Source organism: Leiobunum rupestre, chromosome 4 (assembly GCF_980474605.1).
Source record: "Leiobunum rupestre chromosome 4, qqLeiRupe1.1.hap1, whole genome shotgun sequence".
Lineage (NCBI taxonomy): Eukaryota > Metazoa > Arthropoda > Arachnida > Opiliones > Sclerosomatidae > Leiobunum > Leiobunum rupestre.
The window spans coordinates 8,953,133-8,968,884 of record NC_143387.1 but is presented as its reverse complement, the minus strand read 5'-3'; the positions used below and the strand labels follow the sequence as shown (position 1 = coordinate 8,968,884).

Sequence of the window (15,752 nt, the reverse complement as noted above, 5' to 3'; positions counted from 1 at the left end):
TCTGAGGGTCTGTCTGTCAGGCCTGCGAACACGTTCGCATTTTCGGGGCAAAGGGTAATCATTGCGTACGCAGTTTCTCGAAGGGTTGGCAAAACCACCGTGTGAGTTAAAACTGTCGCGACGGTGAGCGTTAACGGATTGCTTTGCGGTTGGGTTGGGTTGGGTTGGTCTTTTTTCGTCAACGCTCACCGTCGCGACAGTTTTAACTCAGTTTGATTGGATATTTCGTTATTGTAGGTTGTGAATGTTGAGTTAGTGTTGTGATGGTTGTGGGTGTTGAGTTTGTTGTGTTTGCGTTATGAAGGTTGTGGATGTTGGGTCTGTTGTGTTTGTAAGAGCGTTTTCTCTCCAACTTCTTCTTAATGACTTTGGAACGGACCGAGTGCTGAGTGTTATGCAACCTCTCAACGTCCAATAGCAGGGTTTCCACCAAATGTACACGGTATTCGTCTTAGTATCAATTTGCGATTTTTTGGCGCCGGCCGGGAATCGAACCCGGGTCTACCTCGTGCAACAGATGTACTCTAACCACTCAGCCACCAACGCTTGTTAATTTACGGTGTTTTTCTAAAAAACAGCTTTGGCGAAAGTCCTTTACAAAGTTATAACGTTAGGTACTATAATTTATTCTACATCATTTTAAATATTTATAAATTATATTAATCTTATATTTAATTAAATATTTATAAATTATATTAATCTTATATTTAATTAAATATTTATAAATTATATTAATCTTATATTTAATTAAATATTTATAAATTATATTAATCTTATATTTAATTAAATATTTATAAATTATATTAATCTTATATTTAATTAAATATTTATAAATTATATTAATCTTATATTTAATTAAATATTTATAAATTATATTAATCTTATATTTAATTAAATATTTATAAATTATATTAATCTTATATTTAATTAAATATTTATAAATTATATTAATCTTATATTTAATTAAATATTTATAAATTATATTAATCTTATATTTAATTAAATATTTATAAATTATATTAATCTTATATTTAATTAAATATTTATAAATTATATTAATCTTATATTTAATTAAATATTTATAAATTATATTAATCTTATATTTAATTAAATATTTTAGTATTTTAATGTAAAATTTGATCGTGATCAGGAATTGAACTCGGGTCGCATTGTAACAATGCGGATAGTTCACCGCCGAGCCATTGACTTCCTTAGGGAAAATATTAAAGTAAACGAACAATTATGAAAAGGCGGGTTTTTTTACTAAAAGGATTAATACAATATCTGTATACAGGATGTCCATTTTTAATCGAAAAAGTGATTTTTCTCAATAACCGTTGTAGTTATAATTTTCCAATTTTTTGTGTGAATTGTCAGTACCGGGGGCCATTGTTGTACATAATGTTTATCGATTTTAAAATAATATTTTAAAATTTTGAAAAAATAAATTTTGATGTATTGGAGCTCGTAAAATTTTGCCAATGAGAAAAATGTAGAGCGACATCGAAAACTTAAGAATAACGTTTGGTCGTTGAAACCACAATCATTTTTCACGAAATTACACGGGTTTGAAAATTGACTTAACGGGTAAACAAAATAATTGGAAAAATCAAAAACTAGAATCTTTTGGATGCAGTGGAAGTCGTAAGACAATATTATTTTTAGGATGAACTAAATATTATTTTTATTTATTTAAATTAAATTTATTGAATAATAACCGAAAGTTCAAAAACAATATCCCCGAAATTAGATACGTGATATCTTGAAGGTTCCCCGAGTATTTACTGAACGAAAATGTTCTATGGTAATATAGCATTTAAATGAGAGTTAGAAATTTAGAATCTTACATTAAATAAATAAAAATAATAAATAGTTCATCCTAAAAATAATATTGTCTTACGACTTCCACTGCATCCAAAAGATTCTAGTTTTTGATTTTTCCAATTATTTTGTTTACCCGTTAAGTCAATTTTCAAACGCGTGTAATTTCGTGAAAAATGATTGTGTTTTCAACGACCAAACGTTATTCTTATGTTTTCGACGCCGCTCTACATTTTCCTCATTGACAAAATTTTACGAGCTCCAATACATCAAAATTTATTTTTTAAAAATTTTAAAATATTATTTTAAAATCGATAAACATTATGTACAACAATGGCCCCCGGTACTGACAATTCACACAAAAAATTGCAAAATTATAACTACAACGGTTATTGAGAAAAACCACTTTTTCGATTAAAAATCGACACCCTGTATATTGTTTATTGAACTTTGTTTGTTTATTCTTTGGTACGGTTTTTTGTTTTGTTTTAAATTTTTGTTAAATTCTTAACAAAATTTCGTTATAACACAAAAAGTAGTTCATTGTTACCTTTTAATATCGCTTAGAAAAAGGATAATTATTCAAAACTCCCGCGGAAACTATATCAAAGTAATAATATAGCGCCACCGTGTGGAGAACTATCAATCACACCGGGTAAAAAATATAATCTCTTAAATTTTTCGAACTTTAGTCAAATCTCGACGGGTAAAAAAAAAACACAAAATGACAGTATATAAGGCCGTTGCCGTCAATACAGAAGATTTAGTCTTTCTTAGTTCTTGGCTGTCAGACGAACTACTACAGGACGGGGTCCTGGTGTCGGTCAAAAGTTATGAGGTAACTTTGCGGTTTTAATTAGTATGTTTGGTCTTCGGTCAAGAAAAGCGATAAATTGAGTTTCGCGTTTGGAACGTGAGTGAATGGAATTCAGTGTATGAACAGTGCGTGTTTAAGACTGAAAGTGTTAAAGTAATTGTGAACTAACTCAAGTCAGCTGTAAGATAAAATTGATTGTTATTATATTTTGAATTGGAATAACCTAATTATACCCTTGAAATTATCAATTCAACCTGTGAGGGTAATTAAGTATATTGGAAGTAATTAGTAGTTAACAGCTCTCAGCTGTTAATTAAGACAGAGTTTATAGTTAGGTAGTTTGAATTTAGTTAAAATTACTCAGTATAATTTTACTTAAGTGTAAGTGTGTTTTGGTTTATTTTTCAATCACGATGAACTAAGACAAATCTAGTCTTAGACACTTGAGTACCAGTTCTGTACAATTACGTAAAAGGGATATATATTGTTGGGTTATTGATGAAAGTTAAATCTAGAACGTTCCATAGACTGTTCTGAATAAAAATAAACATGTATAATTTTGCATAATTCTGGTTGCCATTTTATTTTCTAATCACTCGCCCACAACATTACAGTTCTGGCAATCCCGAATCAAATAAACTTTCGATATAACGGCGACGGGAAATTATTCTCGTAAATTTATCGCGCGGCCTTAGGGAATATTCTTCTAACAAAATTTCGATAATCTATCGTTTAATTAAAATCGGCCTTATTCCGTTAAAATTATAAACCAAAAAGCGAACGGTCGTTATAATACCCTCTGTAGATATTTATTTCATTAAAATTTGCTTCGTATTATATTTAACTGATAAACTTGTTCTGCAAAAAGGGTTAAATTCAATTGAGCATTGTTATAGTACGTCTAACTCACTGTTGTAACTACTTAACTTATGATATTCTGAATAAATTAAAATTGGTCGTTTCGTGTCAATTATTTTAATTATAATTAAAATTTTATACCGGGCGGGATAGAACTGGGATAACATTTTTAACAAATAACTCTAAATTGCGGAGATATATCCTTAAGGGTTATCTCGAGAAATTAATACCACTATAGGGACAATTCTTCCGAGGAGAGGTATATTTTGGCTTGCCAACTTGTTTTATCTGCTGTATACATACTCGCCATGAATAATCTATAATCAATTCGCTCCATTTAGTACGTCTATTTCTATACAGTGTTCTGTTTTCAAAATATGTCGTTTCAATAAATAAATCCGTTATTATAAAATGCTTCGTTAATGCATCATACTTTGCTGATGTTGAAGTTAAACTTCAACAGCTATCTTATAAAATCAATAGTCAAAATTGCCAACCCCGTTCGGATAAAATAGATGGGTATAAAATAATTTTGGATTAAGTCCTAGTCGAAAGTACGCTGCAAAATATTCGTTCTCCTATTAACACATTCGGTGGTAAATCGAAGGTTCGATATTTTTTACCGTTTTAGCAAAGAATATAAAGCCCCAGGAATGGAAGATGAAGCTCCGTCTAGTGGAACTTTTGCGCCTCTCGTTTTTAAAGAGAGACCGGGTTACGTTAGCCGTTTCCGGTCACTCTGATTTGCTTGCCGGAAGTTTCTAGCTCGGCCAAAACACGCGGCCAATAATATCAATCCTTCCATTCCTGGGGTTTTATATTCTTTGGTTTGAGATATACATTTGCCTGGAAGGCTATTCTATAAAAATCCAAAAGGACCAAAAATTCTCGAGCGGTCAAAAATGGCAATGCGCATGTCGAGAAGAGGCGGATATCGAAATATCAAACTGTCGATTGTGTAAGTTCAATTTTAAAAAGTGGCAGTATGTTACGCTACATCCGGTATTTTAGTATCTGTTCATTTTTTGGTGCCCAAGACTTAAATTTGCACCGTCGATTTGAAATTTGACTAATACTATCGATAGTTAGATATATTGATAATAGCTTCTTCTGCACACGCGCATTTTCATTTGTGAGAGATCACGAATTTTTAGTCATTGTTTAATTTTTCTAGAATACAGGCTTTTGAAATATTTTCTTAGGCTGGTAAGTGGTTTTTTCAAGCGATAGTTTGATTTATCGACTATGACTTCAAGAATGTAATTAGCAAATTTCTTGTGGTGCAATTTGAGGGGAAAAGTTACCGACTAAGCTAAAGATGAATGAATAAAACACAACGGTATTTCCACTTAATAACGGACGCGCGTTCCAATTAACACGTGCCGTGGACCATGCGCGCTGTTATTAAATAGAAGAACTAAAGCCCACAGTGTGAGAGGTAAATAATGCATCTCATTTTATCCTAATTTGCTACTCCAAAACATTTTAACTGGGTGGGTGGCGAACTCCTGTTGCCCCATTCGTCTGGAAAGCAAAGATAGCCGCAGGAGAACTTCCAACTAACCCCCATAGGGTGCCTATTATTCTTCGGCCCAGGTGCCCGGTCCCTGTACATTAATATCTAGTAGAGGCGAGCTGACTGAATTGCCCCACCCGCTCTGTGCCAATGTAAGTGTGAATGGTTTGTGAATAATACAAAAAATAACACGTTTAAAGCTTTGCTTACGTCAACCGCGACATGTCCGTGAACTTTCTCCATTTCGCAAAGCAGAGAAGAAATCAGAGAGGATTTCCCGCAGCCGACGGGTCCCACTACAGCGACCAAGGAGCCCCGCGCCACACTTAGTGTAATATTGTTTAAAGTTGGTTTCAGATCTTGGCTCCATCGGAATGTGCCGTTAGTGATTTCTATAGCTATGATAGAAATGGATTAATGGTAGTTCAATTTAAAACACTAAAGTAACGGATTTAGCATATAGTAACGTTACTGATTTTAGATTTAACATTACCAAAGGCATGCAATCGGTGTACAAGCCTAGACTTACGTAACTGACAAGTTATTTATCATAACCAAAGGCATGCAATCGGTGTACAAGCCTAGAATTACGTAACTGACAAATGATTAATCGTTACCAAACGCATGCAATCGGTGTACAGTTTTTTAGTAAGTGCTTGCCCCCAAAGATTCAAAAAAATCATAGTATTGAAATGTATTTACCAAATTTGTCTTTCGTTCCGTTTCTAGTGTATTCATCGAATTCTGCGCAGTTTAATATTTGACTTATTCGAGTTATAGAAACTTTGGCCTTCAAAAATAATTTAAAAACATTTTATAATGGTTTTAATAAATTTATTTAATATGTGTATATTTATTATTATTTACACGAACCTATTTTAGTTACGCTGCCACAAGCAATCTAACAGCTTCGACACTACTTTGCATACCACTTGTTTTTTAAATGTAAAATATTGTAAAGGTAAATGTGTTTGATCACCAAAAGGTGGTATTTGGACAATTTAAGTTACTGTTGAAATCGTTTGCTCCAAGGCTGGGCGATATAAAGTCTGATTTTTTTTTAAAAAATGGGCCTTTAGTGCCATAGACTTTCAATTTGCCAAAAGCGTACGCAAATGAAAACTAAGTCAGAAAGGCATGGGGCTCGGAATGTATGCAAAAAAAGGTGTCACCTACTGTAGTGTTTCTAAAAACGATCTGGCATTAAAAGCAACGTTAACACGTACCCTTGAAAACGCAACGTTTAGATCATGCCGTGTGAATAGTTATCGTTGCGCGTCTAAACGTTTCGGCGGAACCAAAAGCGACATAAGACCCAAAGTGTGCCAGATCGTGAAATTTCCCGCTGAGAGCTGGTCACGAAGTGAAAGAGACCGTGAAGAAGAGGGGGTAAGGAAAGAAGGTAGGCAATACGTAATCAAAATTAAAAAACTTTGCCCCTCCAACGCCACCAAGTGGGGTTTTAGAATGTTTCTCTATGTGCGGCTAAAAAGGCGAGCGAAATTCGCGATAAGACAAATTAGCGTATAGACCAATACTAGCCATCTGGTTGGTTTTGTAGTCCATGGTGAGATTAGCTCTCTGTAAATATTTCAAAAGGCGCAAAGGCAGGGCTGACACACTTTTGGGGCTAATATCGCTTTTGGTGGAACCGATTGGCCGGGCAGTTTGACAGCGATCCGTGTCGTCCTAGCGTAAACTTGCGTGTAACTTTCTTTTTGTAAATAATAATCGTGAATTTTTTGTTCCGATGTATTCTTTGTTTTTGTTTTTGTTTTAAAGCCATACTATTTAATTCGTATGTTTGTTTAAAAAATAACACATTTCGTCTTGGCACATCCATGCTTAAAATCGTTACTCAGACGAACTCCTTACTGTTTGATCTAAGTTTCGTTTAAACTTGCTTGAAATTGTGAACATAGCGAGATCAAACGTGCGGAGTACGTGTGAAAGCGGTTTAAACTTACTTCAAATAAAAAAATTTCATTTGATCAAAATAAAGTTATTGGAAGCAAGCCTTTAGTATTTGTTAGAGATTTCTGACTTACAACAATAATTCGATTGATAACGTTTGGAATATCATTCAAAGGTTTGCGCATCATGTTGAAAAGCCGCAGACAAACGAATGCTTTGGCGGCCGTTAGTATATGTGTCTCATCCAGTAAAACATAAAATGCAAAACTAGACAATGTTACCTGAAAGGAGAAAAATTAATTCTTAATGCTTATCTTTAATTAAACATAGGCTTCAAAGAAAACCGCTTCTAATGCCTTCCGTAAGACGTTTGGGACCGTTCACAAGTTACGAAACACGGTGAGGGGGTTTTTCAAAAGCGTTACCAATTCTTGCAGGGAGGAGAGAGATGGATCGCTTAAGTGTTTCGTGGCATGTCATAATTCTATACCGTAACCTAAGTTATGATTTATTTTCACTTAAGCGACGTTCACACGTAAGTGGAAGAAAACGGTTTGAATACGTTTCAATCGATTAAGCCTGGTTCACACAATCGACAGGAATCTATCCTGGCAAATTGTGAACGCCGCTTAAGAGTTGCAAATTAGCATTTGTTTTTCGCATTTGTAACTGATTAAACAATATAGAAATTGGCTTAATTTTAAGTGAAAGGAAATAATTGTAAGGTGTATGGCGCTATTGTTATTGAGGGTGTTTGAATATTTGTTACGGAACTTAAGTTGTGAGGCCTTTCCAATTGTTACGCTTCGTTAGAAGAGGATGTGTCGATTTTACTCGTTACGTAATTTGTGTAAACTGTCACCCGCTGCCGTAAAAGAAGTACTCTTTTCACTTATTTCATTTATCTGCTAAACAAGTAGAAAATTACTCGTATCTATTATGGAGAAGCAGTAAGGAGTCATATTTTAATTCAATACAGAAGGGAATAATGGCGCTGATAATAAATGTGGTCAACAGCAAGAGAAAAATGGCCTTTCGTTATTAAGTCTTTCATCCATCTGTTATCGCCGAGACACCTTCAAATGTTATATAGCATGACTCCTTAACATTTCCTCCATTATTATCTTAAAACTCTGTAGTACTTGAAACAAATTACATAAATATGTGCTTGTAAATTTCCTGAATTAAGTATTGTTGATAAGCCTTTGTCATTTTTTACTCAAACCACACAGACAAACTTCATAATTGGGCATAAAAGAAGGGTCACCTGTCCGGGTTTCGAATAATATATTAAATAAAAATAGGAAAGATTTGTAAATATGAAACAAAATACTGACTTTATACCAACACCTTTCAAATTATTAAGAAAACCAACAGAAAAGTAACACATTTCAACTTACTAAAATTGGCGTGATGTTGAATGAGACCCATATTGCAGCCATTAGATACGATTGTTTCCTCAGTGAATCGGTTTCGCGCTTTCGCAAGTCTTCGATGATCTCTTCAAATGATTTCTCCCAAGCGTACATTTTCAAAACTCGAATTCCATTCAGAACTTCGTTCATCATTTTAATCCGTTTATCCCTGATTTTCATTAGCATTTTCTGCGAAAAAATGAAATTTTGGTATATTTCTTGAAAATTCAGTTCAATTTCCTACAAAACTCAAATTCATTTTGACACGAGCTTATTCTGGGAAAAGCTTAATGCAGAGCCTTTCATTTATTTTCACAACTCGTGAAATCAGAGTCTGCAAAGAAGTTACAACTTAAACAATACGAACTTGAAATTTCTTGACTTTCCTGGTGAGAAAGTTATTTAAGGGAACGGAGACTAACATGACCCCTAATCCAGGCAACACGGAAACTCCAATTTCACGCCAAATGAAGAAGAGTGCGAGTGCAATTTGAAAAGGTGACGAAAAAGCCGAGTTCGTCTGTTGAGTGAGCCACATAAACTTCGATGTATCCACCGACATCGTATTTAATATTTGGCCCACTGTCAACTTTCTCCGGTCACTGTATGAGATTCGTAATATCTGCAAATTCGAAAGGTTTATGTACATTTTTAACACATTTCTTTATTTAAAAACAATGCTGTAATATGTCTTTAAATAATATATATAGACTCTAAAATCATTCTACGTCTAGGACCTCAGTTGTAATAGTTAGTTGCGTTATTATGGCATTAAGGCTCTGTTTTTGGCATAACCAAAGAATGATTTCAATGTTACGACTTAGCTGTATCATTTAAAGGGACAAACAGTAATTTTTTAAGGATTTTTGAGAACTACTGAAAATTATCCAAAATTAGGTACGTAACTTTTGAAAAAAAATTGATATGCAAACCAATTTTACCACTACCCAAAATGAGTTTTATAACTAAAATATTTTCGGTAGTATTCAATTTTAGAGCTACGCAAATTACTTTGGGGACAGTAGCGGTTTTAGTGTGTTCGAGGCCCCTTTTCATTGTTTAAATTCAAGCAATTTAAGAAAAACTAGTTGGGTAAATAAGCATTTGCAGCATTTTATAGATTATATTTGGTTTGATTATAAAGCAGAGTACACGACGAGGGTATTCTTTTTTAAACTAAAACATAAATGTGTTCGCACATTCTTGCGAACTGAATCTTGGAAATGGAGACTTCTTTCTTTGCAAGGTCGATATAACTTTGAAGTGAGAGGCCCATAGAATGATAAATGAGCGAGGCCCATAGAGCCGCGAGGCCCTGTGCATTTGCACCTGCCTAGAACCGCCACTGATTGGTGAGGTTGTAAATTGCAAAGTGAAATCATGACAAAGGATGAAGATCCATAGGAATATTCGAATGAATCAATCAAACATGATTCGCTTTGAAGGTGTAACTGTTACCCAGTGCGTCAATCAAGGTGAACCACCCTGGACCTAGGGCTCGGCGTTCGTATAAGAAATTTTCCGTTCATTTATTTTATATCCATATACGAATAAAAACTTATTCGTTGCATATTAAATCGTATAATAGTCGCGAATAATATCCATAATTAAACAGTTGATCGATTTTTTTATGATTAATTGAAATTTATCCGTTATCCCGAGCTCTACCTGGACCATACTATCAAGACCATCAAGCAATAAAATAAAACATAAACACGTAATTACACGTACCTTCTTATAAAGCGAGCACATTAGGGAAGATTTTAAATAAAGTCCAAGTTTAGTGGATAAACGCATACTTCCTTCTGAAAAAAAACATTGGACGATGCTGACAACTAGCATGAGAGAACCGTAAAAAACTCCTTTCCATAATGGTTCGTCGTTGGATGAGAACACAATGAGCAGCCTGAAAATTTATTTAAAAACACTTCATCATCAAGAATGTTTTTATTTGTGACGCGCTTATATTTAAATTTTGTAAATTGTTTTGTTCGTTAGTGTAACGTAGTATATTTTTTTTACTTCCTCGCTTTTTACATAAATCTCATTCTCCAGTCTAATTGCGCTTCTTGACAAGTACCAAAATTATTTGTATTAATCACTAACAAGTGACAGCATTTAATTTTTAATACCAATAAAATTAGAGAAAAAACAAATTAAGATCCATAAAAGGACCAAAAGCAACAAATTTACAGTGTTGTGGACAGTGCCGTATTTCCGCCTAGTCCAACCTAGGCGGTGGCCTAGGGGCCCATCCTTTGAAGGGGCCCTCCAGTGACCGTAATTACTGTATTTGAAGGCAAAAATCTATAATATCAATCGTAATTTATATTGGAGAAATTCCTAGGTAGAAGATTTTGTTTTAAAATTACCAAAATTTCTGCCTGGAAGTTTACGGATGCAGCCTTAAATCGCAATGTTGCATAATTATCGCATATTTAGTCGACGATTGTTAAGAGCTTTTATATAATAATATAACCAGACTTCTACGCTGAATCAGAGAAATTCAAGCACAGCCTAGTTCCAGGGATAAGAGTAAATGCAGCTCGTGAAAAGGGGGCCCAGACTCCTTATCTGCCTATGGGCCCAGGACCTCTAAGTCCGGCCCTGGTTGTGGACTGTATAGATGGATGACTGCGTTTTAAACAAAGCCAAGATGAAAACGCTTTTAAGACAACAAAGAAAAGTAAAAATATGTGAAATGTCTTACCTGAGTAGTTCGGGTTGAGCAAATACTATGACATCCGCTAGGATCCTTAAAATCACTGACTGAATTAAAGTAGGCAAAAATGCCCTGAATAGGGGATACGCGATAGAAGGTTGCTTTTCACATCTTATTTTATCTTCTTTCGATTCATCTTCTAGCAAATTTTCCATTTCCGCCATCCGTTTCGATGAACTATAAACAAATGATATTACAATAATGTAACTCCTTTGATTATTAAATCTGATTAATATCATTTCTGTAGCTTTTTCTGTATACAAATTTAACAAGATAAAATCATGATTAAATTTATAATATCGATTACCAGGATATCTTGTAACAGAGTGATCGGCCCCTCGTACCATAGAGCATTTACAAAACTTAATAAAGTGCCTTTCCTAAACTATGGTATAAAATATTTGTTCCTTTTAAATTTGTGTTCAAATAATGAAGTCTGAGCATAAAGCTTTGGATCACAAAAATGTGTTTAATGTTTACTAATAAACATCCAGGGTGCCATGTAATAATTGTAAAGAATTATACTATAATTTGCAATGGACTGCTCACATATAGGGCACCCTGGATATTTATTGTTGTTAAATAGAAGTGTTAAAAATATTTGAGACTATTTTATTATACATTGGCAAATTTACTCATTTTCAAATGGGAGCAGTTGTGAAATAAATAGGGCGAGGGTAACTTGTGCGTAGACCTAGTTTTCTTATTACTATTTTCGGTGTCACTGGTACAAGGACTAGTTGGGGAAAAAACCCTATTTCCAAGGCTGGTACTGATGAGCCCCAGAAGGGTGAATCCGGTCTACTGTTGGAATCTCTAGCTAAAATGATGACTTTATGTAATGTTAACTAGCCAATGTTTACTATGAAATAGATATTTTTAAATAATTACTTTAAAGTAAAAAAAAACATTAATCTTAATCTTCTAACGAATAAGGTGAGACCAAAAAAGTTAAGTAAAAGTTCCATCTTATTATCTTTGTTAAATATTAGTAAATTTTATCTTCAAATATTTGACGAATAATGGTTTAAAATTAACTATGTCATCAAGGTTCATTTATAGAAATATTCCATGATAATATTTTAAAAATTTTAAAGATTATTTACGAAATGAAATTGAATTACAGTAGAAATATTTATTTAAGAAATTTAAAATAACATAAATATGCTATAGAATAATTTAAATTGTTATTTACTAGCCAGAATAAGAACTGATACATGTGTGAATCATTTACTAAGAAACGTCGAGGATAAACTAATACTTAAGACTTACCCTTGGTCAACTGGCTTATACTTCCAGTACTTCTCAAATTTCTCGGTGACTGTGAGTGTCTTGTCCGAGTGAAGCAAATCGAAAACTTCAGAGGATTCTAGGGGAGTTCTCCTTCCTCTCCATATTGTCCTGTTTCAAGCGTTACATAAAATCAATTTCAAACATTTTTAAGCCCTAACAGTTAACGCAACTGCAACAGCCAAATTAGCATTGAAATAGTATCGACAAAAAAGTCTTGGCATCCAACAAACGGTCATTTTTAAGTTAAAGAAAGGTTCATTCGTCAATTTATTGGTAAGTTATTAAATTTTAAATGCGCTTGAACTGTAACGCGATGGCACCCTGAGCACTCTGAAATATAAAGCAATATTTTCAGTGACGCGCAAGGACTTTTGGTCAAGTTAGACAATTAGATAATTAAAATTGCTCCCTATTTCAATGCTTTTGACACCTTAGAATGATTTGGGCACCTTTTCAAATCTTAAAATTAGAAAACAATATAGCAGTTCAGCCCCATACAGTCAATTTCTATGCTTCCATTGATAAATTTCAGTAGAAAATAATTAATTCAAAAGTGAATCCTCATATGGTTTTGTTAATTTTAATGTTTCTTGGGAACTTTTGGTAGGATCTAGGAGCCCCTTTAAAGGTACGCCAGGTACCATAATTGAAAATGTTTTTGAATCAGACATAAAAATGCACATTTGCATAATATAATCGAGGCCTTTACAGTTGCTGCACCAAACACTACTACTGTGTAATATTTTTACTTCTAAGTTATAATAATTAAAACCAAACCCTGAGTGTAAAACATTTCTGTAAAATACACGAAAATTATTCCACGGAAAATATCTTGCTAATAGTTAATAAATAAATTTATAGTAATCATGGCCACGTTAAAAATGACAACTTACCCACTTAACCAGGAATAAGTCACCAGTGAAAAAATTGAAGCTGTTTCTTCTGGAGATTCCTATACGTTTATTAAATTGTTAAAAACTATTTAATCTATGGAAAAAATCGTGTTAACAAGTTCTGCTTCCCGTTGATCAACTTCAATTACAAGGAGACATCCCGAGGTGTTTCTCGCCGATTTTTGTCAAACTCCGGGGTTAAGTAGACCTTCATGTAACTTGAAAGCTCCTAAAGGGGAAAGTTGCAATGGCCATTCGTTTTGCCATGGCAACCAAAAATGTTCACGGATTGTAAACGTCCCCCCCCCCTTTGACATTTTAAAAGAATTAAAAAATTAAAATTTTGGCAAAATAATTGGGTAAAATTGATAAAAATGGGCAAAATCAATAAAATTTTGGCAAAATAATTGGGTAAAATTGATAAAAATGGGCAAAATCAATAAAATTTCGGTCAAATCGTAAGGGTTTACAATCCTTTATTATTGCCATGCTATTTTACGTATAGAGACAAATTAAACTTGAGTTGCGAAAAACATTTTGGGTTGGCATGGCAAAACGAATGGCCATTGCAACTTTCCCCTTTAGGAGCTTTCAAGGTACACGAAGGTCTACTCAACCCTCGAGTTTGACAAAAATCGGGGAGAAACACCTCGGGATGTCTCCTTGTTAGTTTTTTCAACTATTGAAAAATCAATTTTTTAAATTAATACGTATGGGTACAATCCACGATAGGCCAGAGCTTGCAGTAACCTTTGTTTTCATACTTATTTTTGGGTTTCATGCGAGTTCTACGACACGAAGACTCAAGTTCATGTGGGCTATTAAAAATATGCTAGCTCGACGCAGTTGCCAATGAGAGCGATTTTCCATCTTAATCACGAATGTAAACACCGCATCAAGGCTGAACATTTACCGCTGCTATTAATTTCACTACCGATGTAAAATGTAAATATCGAACTGCTTACGGTTATTTACTTATTTATGAAACATGTTATAGCTTTAAGAAGTCACTACAAAATATTGTAATACTAATAATAATCAGCAAGGCTTATACCCAAGGCACCAGCGTAGGCCCAAGTCGAGGGGCTAACCACTCTCTGAAAATCTGTACACCGATTACATAAATAAGAAAATGAGTACAGCCTTTGGTAGTGCTAAATCAGTGCTTCCATTTCCAAAAGATCATTTTACCCAGACATAAGCTGAAAAATACCCACTTTTACCCATTCCAAATTTCAAAAATACCCTTAAAATTCCCACAAGAATCAAACAATAAAATATCCCACTTTTACCCATTTTAAATTTAAAAATACTCTGAAAATTCCCATAAAAAACAACGATTTAAAAAATGTAGTTAAATTATCACAGTTTTTTCTTTAATTTTTACAAAGAAAAAGACACTCATATTAATGGTAGGTATGCAATTCGCTTACTAAGGGACGAAAACAATATTTATGTCTGATCCAATCGGCAAAGCTGGCAACAGAGAAAGAACCTAAAAGGTTTTCCACTTACGGCCAACTTAGTTACACTTTGTCAAAAAGGGAAATTATATTTCGTGGTAGATTATTTTCAAAATTTTTAAATACCGTTAAATTTCCCATGAAATGTTCGAAATACCCCCATTTTACCCATTACCCTCAATCTCGAAAAAAATCCCTCTCGAGGTCAATTTTACGCGAAAAAGAGTAAAATACCCTCAAAGTGGAAGCACTGTGCTAAATCTGTACTCACTTACGTAATCATTTTAGTGCAGTCAAAGCTACAGGCTTGTACACCGATTACGGGGAGTGATCAGCCCCTCGGCCCAAGTATCTAGCGACTTTTAATGACTTTAATAATCCCGTTAACGTTAACAAGTTTTTATGGAAAATGGAACTTTAGGGAAAACCCCTTTAACCAATGGGGAGATAACTTGCAAACTTAACGTTGAAAGAGTTGTTCCGAGCTTACACACAGTGCCCCAAGCTGGGATCGAACCCAGCTCCTCTTCCTGCGAGGTGAAAGTGCCAACCAATCTGCCACCCCACTCTTTATTATTTTTATGAAACGTATTTTGAAAATTCAAAGGAAGACTGCAAAATTATGTGCTTCTGACAATAGTATACTTACAGTGAAATGAAATAGTGTATTACTTACGTTAGAAAGTGCTTTATCACTTTGTGATTGTTTTTTATAAATGGGTGGTTTGTCGTTGATGAAGGAAAGGAAAAACATTGCGAGAATGAAAGGATAATGAATCATAAACAAAATGAAAATTACATTGTCTTCGATATGGTTCTGTGAAGAAAAATGCATGACTTAAATATTAAACACAATTAGGTTTATGTCTGTGAATTTAAACTAAGGAATTCCTTTAAATAAGTAATATACATGGTGTAAGGAAAGGTTATGCAAATATTTTAAGGAGTTGTTCGGGGTGAGTTGAGAAGAATGCCTGTTTTTTTTTGCCCATTTTCCTACGATGGGCCAAAAGAGCGCCAAAGAGCTTTAAAGTGTGGCC

General features: G+C 33.9%; 1 protein-coding gene across 1 annotated transcript in view; it reads right to left on the bottom strand.

Moving 5' to 3' along the window:
- The window catches only part of LOC149946012 (ATP-binding cassette sub-family C member 1-like), a 50,578-nt gene that overhangs the window by 17,821 nt on the left and 17,005 nt on the right, over positions 1-15,752 (bottom strand). The window contains exons 5-14 of the mRNA XM_090172522.1: positions 15,389-15,529; positions 13,250-13,308; positions 12,336-12,464; positions 11,052-11,240; positions 10,073-10,247; positions 8,709-8,963; positions 8,327-8,530; positions 7,061-7,207; positions 5,715-5,802; positions 5,223-5,410 (exon numbers count right to left, since the gene is read on the bottom strand). Of these exons, the coding sequence (XP_090028648.1) occupies positions 5,223-5,410; positions 5,715-5,802; positions 7,061-7,207; positions 8,327-8,530; positions 8,709-8,963; positions 10,073-10,247; positions 11,052-11,240; positions 12,336-12,464; positions 13,250-13,308; positions 15,389-15,529 (1,575 nt within the window). The remainder of the gene's footprint in view (positions 1-5,222; positions 5,411-5,714; positions 5,803-7,060; positions 7,208-8,326; positions 8,531-8,708; positions 8,964-10,072; positions 10,248-11,051; positions 11,241-12,335; positions 12,465-13,249; positions 13,309-15,388; positions 15,530-15,752) is intronic.